Here is a 13,382-nt window from a genome sequence, read left to right on the forward strand (position 1 = left end):
CTATATCCAATGTTAAAACCATTTGGGAAAGAATTGTACAATTTCTCCTCTGCCACTTTTTTTTTTTGAAGTGGTAAATTTCAGTTGCATAAGAATAAAGTTACATGAGACAGGTATGATACTTAATGCCTGGAATACCAGCAGTTGAGAGGTAGAGGCAGGAGGATCAGGAATATGAGGCCAGCCTCAGCTACATAGCTAGGTATAGTCCAGCCATGTCTACATGAGATACTTACTTCAACAATAGCAACAATAACAAAGTAATTAGCCTGCATAGTTAAGAGTACACATAAAACTAGGAGCAGAAATGGCCCCAAAACTGAGGTCTTTTGACTTGATAGTTAATGTGTTTATTTTGTAAGTTTCTACTAAGTGTTGTGAGAAGTAAAAAAATGAGTAAAATAAGTTCTTGGCTTCATAAATGGCAAGTCTGAGAGATGAGGCTGTAGCTCAGTTGGTAGGATGTTTGTCTGAATTTGGTCATTGGTTCTTCATAAACGTGATTTGGTGGTGCATGTCTATAATTCCAGCACTAAGGATATGGAAGCAAAAGGTCATTCCTTCTATTCATAGAGAAGATGAAGGCCAGCCTAGGCTTACATGAGACCCTGTTGCAAAGTAAATAAACAAATGAACAAATAATAAAATTAAATCCAGTGGATGTAATTTTTAGTTAAAAATTTAGAAAACATTTTTCTACATCTCTTTTTCTGATTGATAACTGTTAAAGTGAGAAAAGGCTCATTGTAAACACATCAGAATGGAACACAGTAGAGATTTAACAGGGGCTTCCAGAAAAGAAAAAGGCATTGTTACCTCAAGGACTTCCGCTTACTAATAGCCGTGGGTGTCTCAAGAGGATGCAGGACCCATGAGGCAGAAGGCACAATGCCCAGCGGATGTGGCATTTGCCCAAGGGAAGGTATCACCCACATCTCAGCTTCCTGTATCTTTTCCTGGGCATAGTTGAGGCTTCCTTCAGTCATCTCCTAGGGCCTGATCTGGTACTGCCAGTGCACAAGAGCAGCACTCATTGCCAAATGTGGTTTAGTGCGCAGTTTTGTGATGTAAACCTTATCCCCATTTCACATATGACAAGGAACCAGTATCATTGGCAGGAACTGCAAAAATTCCTCCAACATGAAGTCCCAGAGGTAGTGTAGTTCTACCTGTGATTCTGTATTCTGACAAGAATTTTAAGAGTCTCCCTTTCCTTCACAAGCTTAATAGTTATTTTGATAGTATGAGACAGGGTCTCACTCTGGAGTCCTGCCTGGCCTGAGTTGGCTGTCCATAAAGACTAGGATACCCTCTAAGTCAGAGATCTGCCTGCCTCTTCCTCTAGAGCCCTGGGTCTAAAGGAGTGTGCCACTGCACCCAGCCCTTTATTTCATCTTTTATTGCTTTTATAATAAAATTAACCTCTGTTCCTAACAGGGAAGGAGTTATATGAGAAAATGAAAAATCTCAAGTCCCACCACACAGAGAGAGCCATTATTTCTCTTAGGTCTATGTAGTTGAAGAGTTTTCCTTGTATGTAAATATTCTATGTGATGCTTTTATTTTCAAAAATGGACTGATACTGTATCTGTGGTTCTGCAAACTGTTATCTTTATTATTTTACAGTATACCATGAACATCTCTTCCATGCACATGGGTGAAAGTCCTTTACTAAAAGACATAGTGCTGTCTGCTGGTAACAAGAGTGACACCTAAAGGCAATAGCACAAGGTTAAAAGCACAGAGCCTGGCAAATGCCCGCCAGGGAAAGCAGGGCTGGCAATATTGCCCATCAAAGAAATCAGAAGGAAGGGCCAAAGGCATTAAACAAAAGGAGCATCTTCCAAGTCCTTCTGGCCCCTGCCTCCGCCCCTCACTCCCCTGACTCCCCGCTGGCCCCTGGGGACTAGCGCATCCTGTGCATCTCTTGGCATCCAGTGAAAACCTCCCACTTTCTGCCTCTTCCTCAGCTCTTCCTGCGCCCTTGTCATATCTGCACACTCTCTCATCATCTCCTCACTGCTTACATGCCTGTCCTGTAAGTCCTCCTGGGAGTTCTTGGGAGAATCGTCTGTCCCCCTGTCTGTTTTCCGTTTTGCTTTCCGGGGCACGTAATCTTCAGCAGGGCGCTTTTCTGCGGCTCGCGCCTCGCTGGCTGGCTTGGCCTGGGAATCCTGCTTGCCCTCCCCTTGGCGCTTGCCCTCCCCTTCAGACTTGCCCTGCTTTTCTGACTTGCCCTCATCTTGTGGCTGTCCCTGCTCATCTGGCTTTGCCCCCTCCCCTAGCTTCCCCTGGCGTGCTGGCTTCCCCTCTGCATCTGACTTGTCTTCATCTGCATTTCCCCCCTCTTCTGTACTTCTTTCATCTTCTGCCCTCCCCTTGCTTTCTGGCTTTCCTTCATTTTCTTTGTAGAACTTTTCCATGGTGCGATTTTCCTTTGCTGCTTGTCCTAGGAAACAAAGAAAAGAATACTAAAGTTCTGCAGGCCCACACAAGGTTTTGACAGTTGCTTTCCTCGATTCATAGTTCTGGCAGCCCACCCTACCCCACCTTTCAGGTGGACTCTTACCCTTACATGCCTTTTCCCTTCTTCACACACTTCATTCACATTCACATGAACCAACTTGGCAGGCAATTCCAAGGGATTCTCCCTACCTTTAAAGTGATGTGCTAAGAAGGAAACGTGGAGCATAATGGTTTCTGAACTTTGTTCTGGCTCTGCCCACAGCGTCACTAACTGTGTAGTATCAACTTACAAAGAACTGCAGGAATCCTGTGGGGCATTTTCATTTTTTCCCTCATCCTTTCACTTGTAAAAAGTGTACACAGATTTCAGAGGTGTTCTGATATTCTCAGAGAACATGGCCAATGCCATTCTTACTCCTCACTTTCATAGCCTCCTCTTAGCCTCACCAGCTATAAAGGATCACATTCTCTTGGGGTTTGCAATGTGTCTTGAAACTGCAATAAGGAGAGTTGGAGGAGAGAGACAAGTAGTGTTCTCCCCAGCTTTCACTCTATTTCCGGGGGGTGGTGGACCACATTCCTTCTCCACTAACCTGCACTGATACTGCAAGTCTTTCCTTTTCTTGACTGGGTTGGTGCCCACAATCACAGACCTGAAGACCTGTGGGGAGATGAAGGATTAGAAATGTGAATGACTGGCAAGCAGGACATAGAATCGTTGTCAAAACTTTCCCAATTCCTCCCTCCCACCCCATCACCCATTTCTCAGTGTTCTCTGATCTTCTTCCACACGTCTCCCTCGACAGTTTCCCTTTTTCTAGTCCTGAGCTACCGGAGTGAAAAATTACTTCCAGACCGTTTCTCTCTGTTTGAATTCCCTTTCCAAATCTACTCTCACTTCACTGAAATGAGCAGAGTTCAGGCCTGTGAAAGGCAGAAGGCAGATATTGCTTCACTTCTCTGTACCAGTCCCCCACCCCCACCCCAGGGTCCCTTGACAGTGCAGAGCTGGATACTTTTCTGAAAACGGAGAAGGAGGGGGGGCAGGGCCGACATAACCACAGCACTTCACTCACACCTTCCTCCCGCATACACCGAAAAAACAGCTTTCTACAATGAAAGGGGCAAATTATTTCTAAACTCTAACATTTTGGGTTCATAATACCTCTTTTGAACCCTTCCAATTAAGAACTTACCCCCTACATGGGAGCTGAGCGTCATATTAAACCTCTGTTTCTCTCCTATGTAGCAACCCCCACCCTTGGTCCCCTCGGCCTTCCATTTTGGGCTCCAAAATGGTTGGGGGATGGAGAAGAGAATGGGAGAACTCAAGTCTTGGCCCGGGGCAGTCCACCTTCCTCAGCCTGGAGTTAGGGCCTGTGCCCCTCTTCTGCTACCTAAAAGGGATTAGGCCATCACCACCACCACCCCGCCCCCCGCTGTTCCCTCCTCCGCCCTCCTCCTCTATAAGGCATATGTAACTCAATCACTGTTCCGATTGCTATTCTATACCCCTGATCTCCCTCCAATGACCCCTGTCCCCGTCCCCATCCATTTCCTGCACCAAGTCAGTGAGCATCTGGAAAGGAGTATAATATCTGGTTTTGAATCAACTCTGGTCTTCGCCTCCTGTCATTCCTACCCAGCGATCTGCAGGCAGTGAAGGATTTGTGGCTATCCCAGAGAAATGACTCCCTCTCATATTTCCTACTGCCGTTAGCCCACATTCTCCATGGATACAAGATCTGCTACCACCAACACTCACACGATCTTCTGCGCCAAAATGAATGGGGGTGGAAAGGGGGCGGTATCTGAAAAGCAGACAGAATCCTCTGCTCCGTAGCCTCTGTCCATTACTACCCCTCCCTCAGAAATCCCTGGCTTGTACCAACCTGCCGGGCTATAGGGCAGTTGCCCACCTCTGTCGCTCAGTTTCAAGTCTGCCTTCCTCCACGGAGATAAGGCTCTGGTAGCTGCTGGTACCTGGAAGAGAGGGACTTCTGCATACGTCTGCTCCTAATCACGTGACAAGAACGTCACCAGTGGGCTCCGGTCCCTAGTTCCCCTCCCAAGCACCAGAAAGTGCGTCAGGAGCCAGCCTACTTTTCCCCTCACTACCCCCACCACCTTCTGTCCCTTCCCCCACAGCATGAGGCCTTGTCATTCATTTTGTTACTTGCAAATCCCGGAGGTCAAATGTGGTTCGTCCTGTGGTATGTGTTTAGTCCTGTGTGGTTATCAGAGAGAGGCTGCATCTTTTCCTACCACTGCCACCTCTTAAGATCTCAGAGGATTTTGGGAACCACTTTAGAAAAAAAATCCCAAATCATGTACTCCTTCAATCCACTTACTCTCTCAGCCACCGATCTTCCTTCTGCATACACCTGCACATGAAGAGCAGGCACACAGTGGGTCTTTTGGAAGGGAAACAAGTTGTTGAAATAGAGATTTTTCTTTTCTTTTCAATAGTTTTTAAGATTTCATTTACTCTGCTGAACTCATAGGCACAAACTTATTTCATTTAAAATGAAGTATTAAAATAAGAGGCGGAAATGAGTCTCCAACTTTTCTACTCAGAATACCTGTCCAGTTTGTAATTGAATTGAATTGGCTACATACGAAATACCTTTAACTTCTTTTCATGAGTAGCTGGTGCTGTCATGTATTGTTTTTTAAAAAATACGTATTTACTTAATGTTCCTGAAAAAACGGTTAATGATAGGTAAAATCTAATTGGACTGTGGCTCTTTCACTCACTTTGGGGAAAGGAAAGAGCTATTGAACCCAGGTAGTCCAGGTTATGGGACTTTCGGAGAGTTTGTATCATCCATTCCCTGTGAAGAGAAAAGGAAGGTATCACTTCCCTCTCCCTGCCGATGTTTCAGAGCCTCTCCTTTTTTTTTTTTTTTTTTTTTGCATCTGAGCACTTGAATGTGTTGGTAACTTCAAAAACCTACATAGTAGGCAACACAGGTGGCCAATTTAATGCTTGCCTTTGGTCCATTCCTTCCAAATTCCCACCAGGATAAGTCAGCCCCAGCAGAGAGAGGAGGAAGAGCATATCCCCTCTATCCTCCTGCAGCCTGGGGTTACCCTGAAGTATGGAGAAGTAACTGCTGCAGGGAGAGCCCTTAGACGTGTTTGCTTCCCGTGGTTATTCACAATGCTTGGGCAGACACATCCCTAGACACCGCCTTCTCTCTTCCATTTTACTTGGAAGGTCCAGCTTGCAAAGCCTCTCAATGGTGCTATCTTTACTTCCAAGGTCCCCGAAAAGTGCCTAGCCATCCTGCAGCGTTTCCGCCTGCAATCCATTCTCATGTTCGGGTACTTTCTGACTTGGTATCTGACATCCTGGCCATACTGGTTGATGTAGGCCACGTGTTCTGAATGGACCACCCAAGATAGTATACAAGGTGCACACGAGTAAGACTTAGTGGAGTATATACACTTTTGTGGGAAGATCTATGCCATAGGATTCTAAAAATAATGATGGCATGTAAGCAGGTTGACCTAAAGAGGAAGCAGGAGACAAGGGCCTGAGAAGAGAGGAGACACTAAGCATGGATGCAGCAGGGGAGAGGAGAAACACCGCTCACGTATTCCTTGAGTTCAGGCATCTTCAAACATTGAAGCCCTTAAAATTACGTCCAAAGTTACATACATGGGCACAAAATATATACATTTTATTTGCTGTATGCATTTGCTGAGAGAAGACTCCGTTGGTTTTAATTAAATGCCCAAAGGCCTAGGCTGAGGAGATGACTTTGTGCGTAAAAATGCCTGCTGCACAAGCTTGATAACCCATTTGACTTCAACTTAATTCCAGAACCCACATACAAAAAAGCTAGATGTGGTGTAACCAGGAACTCCTAAAGGGAGAAGAGAGTCAGAGACAGGAGAATGGCCCAGAAGCCTGTGTGACAACGAGCCTTGAGCAACACTGCATAGCAGACAAAACAAAGTGGCAGAGAACTGACTCCGGAGAATGGTCCTCTGACCTCTGCCATGGCACAAGTACATCCAGATTCATCCCTGTCTCCTCTTGATTTCTCTCTCTCATAACAAATAACATTATTTCTAAAATCAGTTACTCGTATTGTTCTTTGTAAGGAAAATACATATAATATATAATTAACTATTATAAAATGTGTAATTCAGTAGTATATAGTACCTTCAAAAAGTTGTGCAACACTCACTTCTATTTTATGAAATACTTTCATTAAGCCCTAAGCAACCCCTATATCAACTAGGTACCATTCACAGCTCTCTTTTCAGTCCCTAACAATAATTAATATCTGCTTTCTGTCCCTATGGTTTAATGTAGTCTTTGTATTTCTTATCAAAGAAATTATTAAGTACATAAAGTTTTGGTCTGAATTATCTTTCTTTACATAATGTTTTTAAGGTTGATCCACATTTTAACACATATAATAGATATTTCATTCCATTTTATAGGTGAATAATAGTTTGTTCTATATTTATACCACATTTTCTTTTATTGTTCATGTGTTAATGATATTTGGGATATTTCTTTCTATTTCTGAGAATACTCTAACAAAAAAAAAACACCTCAAGGAAGGGTTTATTTATTTCAAGATATAGTCCTTCACAGCAGGGAAATCAAGGCAGCATGAACTTGAAACAGATGGTCACATCACATCCATGATGAAGAAACAGAATGGAATGAGTGCTTATTGCTGCTCAATTGCCTCTCCATTTATACAGTACAGGATTCCTGCTAGGGAATGCTCACTCACAGTGAGCAGTTCTTCTCATCTCAGATAAAGCATTGGAGATGTCCCACAGGACCTCATAAAACTAAAAAAAAACGCTTCTGTACAGCAAAGGCAATAATAACCAACCAAATGTGGAGGAAGCACCCAGAGTGAGAGAGACTCTTCGCCAGTGATAGAGGATCAATATGCAGAATACATGAAGGACTCAAAAAACAAAGAGTCATGAAAGACAAACGACCTGATGAGAAAAACAGGGCATGGATCTGAATGGAGAATTTGCAAAGGAAGAAACAAAAATGGCTAAGAAATATCTTTAAAAGTGCCCATCATCCTTAGCAACTAGAGAAATGCAAATCAAAACGATTTTGAGATTTTATCTTATCTCAATCAAAATGGCAAAGATAACAAAACCACTAACTACAAATGCTGCAGGGGATTCTGAGAAAAGGGAACCCTCATTCACAGTTGGTGGGATTTCAAAATGATGCAGCCAGTATGGAATAAGTATGGAGAAGTCTGAAAGAGCTAAAAGTAAATCTGCCATGAGAGCCAGCTATACCTCACCTTGGCGTATGTCCAAAGGACTAGACATTTTACTCCACAGATACTTGTTCAGCCGTGTATACAGCCTTTCTATTCACTATAGCCAGGAAATGGAAGCAGCTTTAATGTCTTTCAACCAATGAATGAATAACAAAAATAGGGTGCATATTCATGGAATACTCTTCAACTGTAAAGAAAAATGAAACCCTTAAATCAGAAGATTAATAGATGCAACTAGAAAGTATTATATTGAGTAAGATAATCTAGAGCCACAAAGAGAAATGCCACATGCTCTCTATTTGCCGTTCCCATCTCTGAATCTACAGATCTGAATATATAACCTGGAGTAACCATATAAATCAGGAAAGTAGACAGAATCCATTACAGAAATCTCCACCTGGTAAACATGCAGCCGACAACTTAGAACTACCCAGCCCTAATTTATATATCTACAACATAACCTTCAGGGGCCACTGAATAAGGCAGTGGAAAGATTATAAGAACCAGAGAGAATGAGAACGTCTGCTGAGAACTAGTGTTCTATATATAAGACAAGGAACCTGAACCCATGAAATGTCAACCCTATGGCTGCTTAAACAAGACCTGAAAAATGACACCAGTTGGCATGACAATGTGAATGGGAGAAATCTCAAAAATGCCAACTCCTAGCTGAAGAGCCACAGTCAAAATAGCTGCTGTGGTGATTTGAATAAGAATATCCCCATAGGCTCATATATTTAAATGCTTAGTCACCAGGGAGTGGCACTATATGAAAGGATTAGAAGGATTAGGAGGTGTGGCCTTGTTGGAGGTAGTGTGTCACTGCAGATCAGGTTATAGAACTCAGCTACTTCTCCAGCATCTTGTATGTCATGCCTGCTGCCAAGGTGATAGTAGACTAAAACTCTGAAATTGTAAGCAAACCCCCAATTAGATGCTTTCTTTTAAAAGAGTTTCCTTGATCATAGTCTTTCTAAACACAAATAGAACAGTGACTAAGACAGCTACTAAGAGTAGGAGACTCAGTCTTTTCCAGGGACCGTCTCATGACAGGTTATCAATCCCAAGCAGTCAGATCTAAACACATACACATATTGGTAACATTAAATGACTCAGCAGATTGTATTTATCAATGTGGATGTATGTGTATGTGTGTAAGTAACTAAAATGAATTAAAGAATAAGAGGACATGAGAGGGTTTTGTAGGTGGGGGGGACACAGGAGGAGTAGGAAGAAGAATGATGTAAATACAGTACTCATATAAGAAATTCTCAATAAATATTAAAATTTGAAAATGATATGCCTTTTTGGAAATAGTTTGCATTTTTGGATTGATCCCAGAGCCTCAGACATGCTATGCAACTTATGAACTTTTCAAATGGCCTAATTTCCATTTTAGTTTTTACTTTGGGCCATGAGTTACTTAGATAGATGTTAATTGTTCCTATTTTAAGATTTTAGCATTTTCCAGGGATTTATTGTGATTTCTCATTTAATTTCATTGTGCTCTGAGAACAGAGTCTCAAATATTATTTGAATCTTGTCAACTTTATTAAGACTTATTGTATGACAGTGGATATGGACTACATTGGTAAATATGTCATGCACGTGTAAATCAGGTGTACTTATAACTGTTAGTGGTGGTAAGTTACATAATCATCAAATAGATTAAACTGGTTCATGTTTTTGAAGTCTGTTTTCTATTTGCTTGTTCTGTTAATATTTTAGAGAATGTTTAAATCTTGACTTTTATTGGAGATTTGCTTATTTTTCATTGAACTATAAATTTTTGCTTCATGTATTTTGAAACACTGCAATCAACACATGTGATGATTCTGGTGTCAGAGGGCCATGCCACTACCAGGGCCACATTGATCTAAGTGGCCTGCAATATGTATAAATTGAGCACTTAAAAGTATGTAATGACTTCATTTATCCCTGGTCTTCCGTTCTATAATTTGTCGTGCCTAATGTTCAATGGCCAAAATTTATCATTTCATTAATTTTGTCCAGGTTTTAAATTTCAGTTAGGGAGGTAAAGCTTGTCTGTTACTCCGTTTTCATTCATGTTATCTCATTTTCATAAAGGTAGCTTAATGTTTGAATGATAGTTAATGATGAAAGCTTTATTTCACTTGTACCCAGAGTGTATTTTTAGGTTGTTCGTGTCCACTTTCTGCTCTAAACTAGAAAGTTCATTCTGCAACACTTTCTGGAGCTAAACACTCACCTTGTATTCATTTAGAATTTTCCTCAGTGATTTGGAAATTTTAAGAAAAATAATTTTATTAAAATATAATGGAGTGGAGATGAGCAAAAGACACTCACAGGACAGCCTGGATCCTCAAAGTCTGGCCTGCTTGAAGGCATCTACAGGCCCACCTGATGCCATGTGGCTAAGGTGAGAGAAAGATATCCACAGGGCAGCCTGAGTCCTCTTGGTCCTGGCTGTCTGAAGGAGTCCACGGACCCACCAGGCATCTGCTGCACTGGGAGGGTAGGTGTCATTATGATGAGCAAGTATATGGTGGAGAAATGGGAGAGAGAGAGGCAGAATGGTTCATGTGCTATGGTGAGAGGCAGATCTGAAGAGGCGAGGGATTGGCTAACATTGGTGGCCTGCTTGCCATCTGGGACCAGGGTGACTTCTGGGCCTGGAATGCTGCCTAGGGCAATGTCTGGGTCCATGATTTCGCAGCAGCCAGGTTCTGTGTTGATGTCCATGACCCATGTGATGATTTTGGTGTCAGAGGGCCATGCCACTACCAGGGCCACATTGATCTAAGTGGCCTGTACTTTCACTGGGGGACATGATAATACCTGGGCCAGAGCTGCTAGAGGCAGTGGAGCGGGGCATGTCTGGGTTCATGGTCTCACAGCAGCCAGGTTCTGTGTTGATGTCCATGTCTTCAGAAACCACTGAAGGTCATGTGGATGACCAGGGTCTGGTCAAACACCTGAGTCTATGCTGGTGTCTAAGGTCCATGCTGCTACCAGGGCCATGCTAGTCTGGACTGCCTGTGCTGCCACCTGGGACCATGGTAATATCTGATGTGGGGTCATGTCTGGGTCCATGGCCCTACTGCAGCCAGGGTCTGGGTTGATATCTGTGATATCTGGGTTGATACACTGAAGGCTGTGCTACACTCAGGGCCTGGGCCACCACCTGTGCCAGGTAGGGGTCATGTTGCAGCCATGGCCATACAAATCTGAGTGGTCTGTGCTGCCACAAGGTGCCATGGCAACATCTGAACCCAGGCTGTAGCTGGAGGCCATGTCTGGGTCTGTGACCCTACAGCAGCTAGGGTCTGTGTAGGTATCTGTGGCTCCTGATACCATCAAAGGCCATGCCAATGCCATCTGGGGCCATGTTGGTGTCAGAGGGCCACACTGCCACTGAAGCCATGCAGATGAGTGTCCTACACTGCCATTAGAGCCCAGGATGCTGATGAGGACTATGTCTAGGTCCATGGTTCTACCACATCTGGGGTTTGTGTTGATATCTGTGGCCCATGGTGCCACCAAAGACCACACAGATGCTCAGGGTCTAGGCCGCATCCTGTGGCCATGTTAATGTCCAAGGGCCATGCTGCTACTGGGGTCCATGCTGATCTGAGTGACCTCCAGTGTCACCTAGGGCCAGGGAGTTTTCCAGGCCGAGGTTACTGCCAAGGGCCATGTCTGGGTCCATGGCTCTGTTGCATGTCTGTGTTAACATCCATGGCTCCTGATTACCCTGATTACATGCTGATGCCAGGGGTCTGGGCTACCACCTGGGACCATGTTGGTATCCAAGGTCCACTCTGCCACCAGAGCCATACTGATCTGGGTGGCCTGTGCTACCACTGGGGCCATAGCGACATATAGGCCCAAACTGCTACCAAGGGTCATGCCCTGGGTCCTTGGTCCTACTGCAACTGAGGTCTGTGATGATGTCCATGGTCCGTATTGTTACAAGGGTCCATAGGAACCATGCATATTGGAATCCAAAGGCCATGCTGAGCAGGACCTGCCCCTCACTGGCCCTGCCCCTCAATCGTCACTGCAGCAGGAGAGCTGGCCCTGCCTCCCATGGGAGAGCTGCCCCACCTCTCACCATGGGTTTGGGAGAACTAGTCCCGATTGTATGGGCCTATGAGAGCTGGCTCTTATGGGAGTAGTCCCAGTGGTTCAGACCAACCAGCTCAGCTACCATTCAAATCCACATCCTGGGCCTTGGGTTGGCCCACCTTAACATCTACCTCACCTATTACCTGCTGGAGTTCATGAAGGGACTGGTCTTACTAAACAATAACCACGGGATTTCCATGAGTTGGAGCAACAGCAGGATATCTGAGAGGAGTATTGGTGAGGGTCCAGTGATGATGGTGTGCCAGAGGCCTTGAACCAAGCCAAGCACGCATTGCAATGGACATTGGCAGATGGGGCTGATTGGACAACAGGGTATAACTGTGTCTATACACCACAGCTCCCAGTGCCACTAGGATGAATGAAAAGATGTTGGAAAGATGGAGGATGGAGGTGTTTTTGCTTGTTTTGCTTTGTTTTTAATTGGTAGTTTTGGAGGAGTTTTGCAGGGAACGATGGTGCAGGAGTGAGGGAAAGATGTGGAGGAACTGGGAAATGAATGGGATTGGGGTGCATGATGTGAAATTCTCAAAGAATCAATAAAGAATTATGTTAGAAAAGAAAAAATATGTAATGAGTGATTGTCTGCATTATTTTGGTTCTGTTAGATTTTTAGAAATATGCAAGCATCTATATTGTATACTGATTATTTTTAATACCACTAAATGGATATTTTTATCAGTTTTTTCATGTATCTCATTAGTAATTACTGGATGCCTATGATAGGATAAGCCTCAATGACCCAATTCACTCATACATATATAAAGCCTCCTTTTTTGCCATTAAAATATGCTTTCAGCCAAATAGAGCTGCTCACGCCTGTAATCTTAGAACTCAGGAAGCTGAGATAGGAGGATCATTGTGAGTTCCTCTTGAGTCTGGGCTACATAGTGAGACCCTGTCTTAGACACATTCTTTATATTAACTGCTGTCTTCATGAATTTGCCTTATATTTCAAGTGCCTGTGAGAGGCTAGGACACTTAGAAATCAGCATATGGTTCATATTTTGTTTATTGCCTTTCATGATGGATATTTTTTCCTGTCAACTTCCCTTCATTTTGCCAAGTGCAACTGTTATGTTATAGTCTAAGGCAGAGGATAACAACCATTGTATGTCATGACCTGGTGACAGTCTTTGATGAGCTCCACTATTTTACAACTAGTCAGTATTGCCACTGTAATATGAAAACAGCCATAAACAATGTGTAAATGAATTAGTATTTGGTGCTCCAATAAAATTTTATAAGCACCAAATTAAAATTCCATAATTTTGTATTACAAAATATTTTTTCAACCATCCTTACAGTTTCCCAAATAAACAGTGGGCCAGATTTGGTCATGAGTTATTTTCTAACATGTTCCAGAAACCTACATTTCGTTTATTTTTACAAAACACTGGCATACCTGGTATGTGCAAGACTGTGGGGTCACCACCTAGCACCACAAAATAAAATCAATTTTCATAAATAAAATGTACTTTTTTCATGTAATTAAAACTCTGATAC

The 13,382-nt window shown here is 43.3% G+C and overlaps 1 protein-coding gene across 2 annotated transcripts; it reads right to left on the minus strand.

Annotated features, from left to right (window-relative positions):
- Positions 1-1,589: 1,589 nt before the first annotated feature.
- On the minus strand, positions 1,590-4,513 carry LOC118574101 (transcription elongation factor A protein-like 5). 2 transcript variants are annotated; one of them, XM_036174755.1, is made up of 3 exons: positions 4,359-4,513; positions 3,060-3,127; positions 1,590-2,449 (listed from the first exon to the last, which is right to left on the minus strand). In XM_036174755.1, exon 3 carries the CDS (start codon positions 2,421-2,423, stop codon positions 1,824-1,826), a length of 600 nt encoding a protein of 199 aa, XP_036030648.1. In that variant the 5' UTR covers positions 2,424-2,449; positions 3,060-3,127; positions 4,359-4,513; the 3' UTR covers positions 1,590-1,823. The 2 variants fall into 2 exon arrangements, with proteins under 2 accessions (XP_036030648.1, XP_036030649.1); XM_036174756.1 differs by lacking the exon at positions 4,359-4,513 and adding an exon at positions 4,109-4,226.
- Positions 4,514-13,382: the final 8,869 nt, after the last annotated feature.

This window comes from Onychomys torridus, chromosome X (genome assembly GCF_903995425.1).
Source record: "Onychomys torridus chromosome X, mOncTor1.1, whole genome shotgun sequence".
In the NCBI taxonomy this organism is placed as follows: Eukaryota; Metazoa; Chordata; class Mammalia; order Rodentia; family Cricetidae; genus Onychomys; species Onychomys torridus.